This window comes from Leptodactylus fuscus, chromosome 3 (genome assembly GCF_031893055.1).
Source record: "Leptodactylus fuscus isolate aLepFus1 chromosome 3, aLepFus1.hap2, whole genome shotgun sequence".
NCBI classification, from domain to species: domain Eukaryota; kingdom Metazoa; phylum Chordata; class Amphibia; order Anura; family Leptodactylidae; genus Leptodactylus; species Leptodactylus fuscus.
In genome coordinates this window covers 28988987-28996470 of record NC_134267.1, presented here as the reverse complement: position 1 = coordinate 28996470, position 7484 = coordinate 28988987, and the positions used below count along the sequence as shown (strand labels likewise).

The window sequence follows — 7484 nt, the reverse complement described above, 5'->3', positions numbered from 1 at the left end:
GAGACTGCATAATCTGGATGTAGTGAGCTCCCTCTAGTGGAGACTGCATAATCTGGATGTAGTGAGCTCCCTCTAGTGTCAGGTGATAGAAATAAATCAGACACAGTCAGGGGGCGCTGATATAATCCATACGTTTATTTCTCTAGTATATTCTATTAAAGCTTTTACTACACAATTAATTTAAGTCATTTTATATTTTTAATTGACCCGACAGACACAGAAAAAAAAACTCAGAGCCTCCCCGGCCGGTGTGTAATGTACAGCTGGATCTGACTGGGCCTCTGCTGCGCCCCCTATAGTTACATTAATGTTACATATCTATCCCGGATCTTCTATTAATACTTTATTTTCACCCGAAGACTCCACCAAAAGCCATTAAAAAGTGCAAACATCTTATCACTCTGATCTTTGGGGTGACCAGAAAACCCGACATTTCTGCATGTACCATCCCCCGCCCCTGGGGTCTTGTTTTCTTCCGAGTGCAGGAAGTGACGACTGTAAGATGACACAAGGCACCAAATCCACCAAAGGGAAGAGTCTTCGGCAAGACAACCAGCTGGGTACAGAGGGGGTTAACCCCAATAATTAAGACTGAGCCCCTGCACCCCAGAACTGGTAACTGCACCCCATTGTATATATGGCAGTGTATGTGTAAGTATATGGTATGTGTGTGTGATTGTATAGGGGCCCTGCTCTTCCCACTATGTAACTCTCACCCTGTGACCTCTATAAGATCAGCACACTCCTCTCCTGAAATACTCTGTACTGCTGTGGGCCCTGCTCCTCCCACTATGTAACTCTCACCCTGTGACCTCTATAAGATCAGCACACTCCTCTCCTGAAATACTCTGTACTGCTGGGGACCCTGCTCTTCCCACTATGTAACGCTCGCCCTGTGACCTCCTCTATAAGATCAGCACACTCCTCTCCTGAAATACTCTGCACTGCTGGGGACCCTGTTCCTCCTAGTATGTAACTCTCACCCCGTGACCTCCTCTGTAAGATCAGCACACGCCTCTCCTGAAATACTCTGTACTGCTGGGGACCCTGCTCCTTCACTATGTAACACTCACCCTGTGACCTCTATAAGATCAGCACACTCCTCTCCTGAAATACTCTGCACTGCTGGGGACCCTGTTCCTCCTAGTATGTAACTCTCACCCCGTGACCTCCTCTATAAGATCAGCACACTCCTCTCCTGAAATACTCTGTACTGCTGTGGGCCCTGCTCCTCCCACTATGTAACTCTCACCCTGTGACCTCTATAAGATCAGCACACTCCTCTCCTGAAATACTCTGTACTGCTGGGGACCCTGCTCTTCCCACTATGTAACGCTCGCCCTGTGACCTCCTCTATAAGATCAGCACACTCCTCTCCTGAAATACTCTGCACTGCTGGGGACCCTGTTCCTCCTAGTATGTAACTCTCACCCCGTGACCTCCTCTGTAAGATCAGCACACGCCTCTCCTGAAATACTCTGTACTGCTGTGGGCCCTGCTCCTTCACTATGTAACACTCACCCTGTGACCTCTATAAGATCAGCACACTCCTCTCCTGAAATACTCTGTGCTGCTGGGAGCCCTGCTCCTTCCCCTATGTAACTCTCACCCTGTGACCTCCTCTATAAGATCAGCACACTCCTCTGCTGAAATACTCTGTACTGCTGAGGACATTTCCTATTGTTAGTTTGTATCTCTGTAGTTAGTTTAGTATTAGACTTATTACTTTATTAGACTCTGCTTTCTTCAAGGCCTGGGAGATGAGCGGCAGGTCAGGTGATCAGCGGCGCACATCCTACTGTGTCCTCTCTCTCCCTCGCCAGTCATGTGTCTGCTCTATAGGTCACGTGCTGAAACTTCACTGCCTATCGCCATGGAAAAACGGATCCATCTCCAGCCATCCCACTGACCACCATGCACATCCCGCACCGTCTACTTCAGGGGTCACCAACCTTCGGCTGCCATGACACTACAACTCCCAGCAGGCTGCCTGCAATGGGCATTCCTGGAACAGAAGAGTAAGTGTGCATGCTGGGAGTTGTAGTCTCACAAAAGCTCGAGTGCATAAAGTTGGTGACCTCGATCTACATCTACCTACATGTAAGACAAGCTGGACCCCACAGAGGAGCCAAAGCCACGCACCGCTTCTTCAAGGGATTCTCCATACACATTCCTGATCACATGACCCATCCTAACAATCCTCCCCGGCCGCTCTCTGGCAAACAAACAGTTCTTGTAAAATTCTCATCGTATCCAGATCAGGGAATGAGAGGTGAGGGGAGAGCGCCCGCCAAAGGTCTCACTCGTACTGCGGATCGTGTGACAGCCCAGGATACATTGTGTGTCGTATCTTCGACGGCCTCGGGGATACGTTGTGTGTTGTCATATGGTGTGACGGTCTTGGCGATGTGTTGTGTGTTGTATGATTTGATTTGATTTGTATCGAGTGACGGCCTCAGTGATACGTTGTGTGTTGTCGCGTCAAGTGACGGCTTCGGTGATACGTTGTGTTGTTGTATCGAGTGACGGCATCAGTAATACGTTGTGTGTTGTATCATGTGACGGCTTCCATGATACATTGTGTGTTTTTGTATTGAGTGACGGCCTCGGTGATACGTTGTGTTGTTGTATCGAGTGATGGCATCAATAATACGTTGTGTGTTGTATCATGTGACGGCTTCCATGATACATTGTGTGTTTTTGTATTGTGTGACGGCCTCAGTGATACGTTGTGTGTTGTCGCATCGAGTGACGGCCTCAGTGATACATTGTGTCGTATCATCTGATGGCTTCCATGATACATTGTGTATTTTTGTATCGAGTGACAGCCTCGGTAATAAGTTGTATTGTGTGGCAGGTTTTATGTATCATCGTGTTATGTATCGAGATCCATCTTGGTTTCCGTTTAATGGGGCAGGGGTCATTTTGCCTTTGATTTGCGCCCTTCTACCCCTGCCCCCTCCTCCTCACCCAGACTCAGAGTATAAGGGAGTGTTCACGTGGCTGAATTAAGGAAGGCCGAAAATATGGCCTGAGCAGTGCAGAGTCCGCTGTGGAATAATTCAGCTGTGTGAACATTCCCTAAGACATAACACCTCTCCAGACTTTAGTACCGCCATTTACCCGATCACCTCCCATCATCCCCGTAAGTCCCATCTGCCAAACCTAAGAGACTTCCCCCTCCTCTCTGTCTTGGTTCCCTCATCCTAGGACTATAAAAGTAGCTCCAGAATCTCTGAGGTGGCTCCAGATATTCGATTCACCATCGGTCACTTCCCTTTATGGCCAAACCCCAATGAAGACGTCGGGCCCCAGGTCATTGCTACTGGAGGTTCCAGGGGCCACATCCACAGCAGAACTCTGGGTAATGGAGACTGGACCTACCACCAAGTCACTTATCAGCCTATAGAAGACATGAAGTGATGGGGGATGTGCAGATGATGTTGGGACACTGATGGGATATATTAATGACAAGATGACCCCCCCCAGCAGACCCCAGACCAGCATAGGGGTGAACGCTTGTGCAAGTTGCTCATTGACCCCATTAGTCACAAGGCTTCTAATCCTTCACCGCCTAAAGTCAAGACCCAAGTCTTCAATAAAACCCAGGTTCCTCGGTTCTTCTTACCACCACTGGTCCACGTCACCTCAAAAAGAATTCAATCAGGACAGGACACAAATTTTACAAGTCTGGACCATCTTTTGAGTAGATTTAAGTTACCACCACTTAAGACCTCTGCAAGCTGTGGTGTCCAGTTAAGAAGAAAGATGTCTAAGACAAGAAGTCTCCACTCATCTATTCAGATGTAATTTAGATGTTTCTCCTTCCATCTTCTGAGGTTCTTCTTGCCAGACCTTGTCCAAGCTGTTTCCTTCTAGCCACTGACTGTCACCTTAAGACGTAAGACTATGACCAGCATTGTAGTGTGTGTGACGGTGACACCAGCAGTGGTTCTAGACATGCCCTGGCCCAATCCTTGACCACCCACCGGAGGACAATGAAGTCTTACGTTCCGATCTAGACCCGAGGTCCTGTTCCTTGTCAGTCCTCCTTTCTAGGCATTATGTGCTATAATGTGACTATTTCTGGCTTTTCCTTGTTTATCCGCCGTGTTCTTGGCTCCGATCGGGTCGAGTTCTCGATCCCGATGACGCATCTTTTTTCCCTTTTATTTTTCCCTTACGAAATGTTTGTGCTTTTGTTGAGGCAGCTGAAATTCTTCATGGTTGGCCCTTTGTGTGACAACGTCCTGGTGGCCAACACTAACCATGGCAAGTCAAAAAGTGCACAACATGTTGCAATCGTTGAGTGGTTTTTAGATTTTTGGATTCGTTCCTGGAATTACAGAGATTATGTTTGTGCGAGGTCGAGTACACGACTGGAGACGGAAGGGGCCCGATACACCCGCCTATACACCCACCTATATACGGATACTTACAGCTCGGACCAGAGAGTTAAAAAAAACAAAACTTAAAAACTTTTCAAATTTTTGCTTTCAATTCCGACCCTGCAGCTTCCTATTTACATCGATTTTTTTGGCCACAGATGTCCGCGCCATCGCCATGGATGGGTCGAATGTTTTTGGAGTTTTTGTAGCCTTAGGGCAGATACTGTACAAAATACCGAAGGTTTAGACAGTGCAAGAACATGAAGATATTTGGCACTTGTAAAGCGTGACTGCAGCAGGAGACCCCGTAGGACGGCGGGCGCTCCCGCGGGGCACGTGGGCCGCTCCATTGCAGTTCTCCACTCAGGCACTTCGTAAAGCTTGTCGCTGGAGCTGTGGTGGGAATGATCTCGGTCACAGAGGTAAGTCCGCGGGCAGTGTCCTGGACCTGGAGTCCTCCACACACCTTGGTCCTCCGATGCGTCCTCTCCCCGTCTCATCCTAATAATTTAGCTTGGTCACGGCCCGTTCTCTGCTGGTGTCCAGAATTTGGTTTCCGGAGCGTTTCCGGTTCCTCTTAAGTTTGGATATGTCCTTATCAAAAACTTCTCCTGATCTCAAAGCCGACACCAAGTCATCAAACTCCCCTCCTTCCTCTGATATACTCCCCGCCTTGGCTTTCTTAAGTCGCCGCTCCTTCTCACGCTGCTCCTTAAGCTGCAAGAAAACATGTAAGAAAACAATATTAGATGATAGAGAAGGATATATGAGGAGACTGTATTCTCAGTGATGTCACCGCTGATCTCTAGTATAGGAATAGGCTGTATTCTCAGTGATGTCACCGCTGATCTCTAGTATACGGATAGGCTGTATTCTCAGTGATGTCACCGCTGATCTCTAGTATATGGATCGGCTGTATTCTCAGCGATGTCACCGCTGATCTCTAGTATATGGATAGGCTGTATTCTCAGTGATGTCACCGCTGATCTCTAGTATATGGATAGGCTGTATTCTCAGTGACGTCACCGCTGATCTCTAGTATAGGGATAGGCTGTATTCTCAGTGATGTCACCGCTGATCTCTAGTATAGGGATGGTGGTGAGAACTGTCGGGGCCCCAGGATGGTTTGTTACTACCTATGTAAAAGCTGCACTAATAGAAAACATACAGAAGAGAAGTTGTAGTAAAAAGATAGAGCACCCCTAAAGGTGACACAAGGTATATTGCTCTATACACCTCCAGGAAGACCTGCCTGCAAGGTCCTATATAAACATGGGCGCCCCTGTCAGAAACTGCTGAGTGTTGCCCAGCATAACTGCACATCCTCACCATGGCTTCCATCCGCGCCCTGCGCTCTTCTTCCTCCTTCTTTTTCCTCATATTCTCGAGATCTTGCTTGGCCTCCAAAAATGACTGAAGAAAAGTATCAAAAATGCCAAAAAACTCATCAGGCTGCATCTTAGACTCCGACTCTCCAAAGTGCTTCATTGCCTTAGTGAACTGAAAGGACAGAAAGAGCCTTAAGGTTTACAAGTGTCAGAACTCTAGTCACAACCAAAGCTGCAACTATTCAATATACTTCAGAAAGAGCAGGAAGATAAATCCAGGTTATTAAAGAACAGCTTTGATTGTGTATGGAGTAGAAATGATAGAAAGCAAGAGCATACGAGAAAAAGTGATCCCAGGGGTATTATAGTAGTTATATTCTTGTACATAGGAGCAGTATTATAGTAGTTATATTATAGTACATAGGAGTAGTATTATAGTAGTTACAGTCCTATGAAAAAGTTTGGGCACCCCTATTAATCTTAATCATTTTTAGTTCTAAATATTTTGGTGTTTGCAGCAGCCATTTCAGTTTGATATATCTAATAACTGATGGACACAGTAATATTTCAGGATTGAAATGAGGTTTATTGTACTAACAGAAAATGTGCAATATGCATTAAGCCAAAATTTGACCGGTGCAAAAATATGGGCACCTCAACAGAAAAGTGACATTAATATTTAGTACATCCTCCTTTTGCAAAGATAACAGCCTCTAGTCGCTTCCTGTAGCTTTTGATCAGTTCCTGGATCCTGGATGAAGGTATTTTGGACCATTCTTCTTTACAAAACAATTCAAGTTAAGTTAAGTTTGATGGTCACCGAGCATGGACAGCCCGCTTCAAATCATCCCTCAGATGTTCAATGATATTCAGGTCTGGGGACTGGGATGGCCATTCCAGAACATTGTAATTGTTCCTCTGCATGAATGCCTGAGGATTTGGAGCGGTGTTTTGGATCATTGTCTTGCTGAAATATCCATCCCCGGCGTAACTTCAACTTCGTCACTGATTCTTGAACAATATTCTCAAGAATCTGCTGATACTGAGTGGAATCCATGCGACTCTCAACTTTAACAAGATTCCCGGTGCCGGCACTGGCCACACAGCCCCAAAGCATGATGGAACCTCCACCAAATTTTACAGTGGGTAGCAAGTGTTTTTCTTGGAATGCTGTTTTTTTTTGGACGCCATGCATAACGCCTTTTTTTTATAACCAAACAACTCAATTTTTGTTTCCAAAATGAAGCTGCCTTGTCCAAATGTGCTTTTTCATACCTCAGGCAACTCTATTTGTGGCGTACGTGCAGAAACGGCTTCTTTCTCATCACTCTCCCGTACAGATTCTATTTGTGCAAAGTGCGCTGTATAGTTGACCGATGCACAGTGACACCATCTGCAGCAAGATGATGCTGCAGCTCTTTGGAGGTGGTCTGTGGATTGTCCTTGACTGTTCTCACCATTCTTCTTCTCTGCCTTTCTGATATTTTTCTTGGCCTGCCACTTCTGGGCTTAACAAGAACTGTCCCTGTGGTCTTCCATTTCCTTACTATGTTCCTCACAGTGGAAACTGACAGGTTAAATCTCTGAGACAACTTTTTATATCCTTCCCCTGAACAACTATGTTGAACAATCTTTGTTTTCAGATCATTTGAGAGCGGGCTGTCCATGCTCGGCGACAATCAAACTTAACTGAACTTGAACTGTTTTGTAAAGAGGAATGGTCCAAAATCCCTTCATCCAGGATCCAGGAACCGATTAAAAGCTACAG

At 46.2% G+C, this 7484-nt stretch overlaps 1 protein-coding gene across 10 annotated transcripts in view; it reads right to left on the bottom strand.

The window, feature by feature from the left end:
* The window catches only part of DAAM2 (dishevelled associated activator of morphogenesis 2), a 134869-nt gene that overhangs the window by 15403 nt on the left and 111982 nt on the right, over nt 1-7484 (bottom strand). For 6 of the 10 annotated variants that reach the window (XM_075267330.1, XM_075267335.1, XM_075267331.1 and 3 more), the window contains 2 exons: nt 5718-5888; nt 119-5105 (listed from right to left, as the gene is read on the bottom strand). In XM_075267330.1, coding sequence (XP_075123431.1) covers nt 4890-5105; nt 5718-5888 — 387 coding nt within the window. In that variant the 3' untranslated portion in view covers nt 119-4889. Of the gene's footprint in view, nt 1-118; nt 5106-5717; nt 5889-7484 lie in introns of those variants that run through there. The other 4 variants (XR_012715299.1, XR_012715301.1, XR_012715300.1 and 1 more) reach the window with 4 other exon arrangements.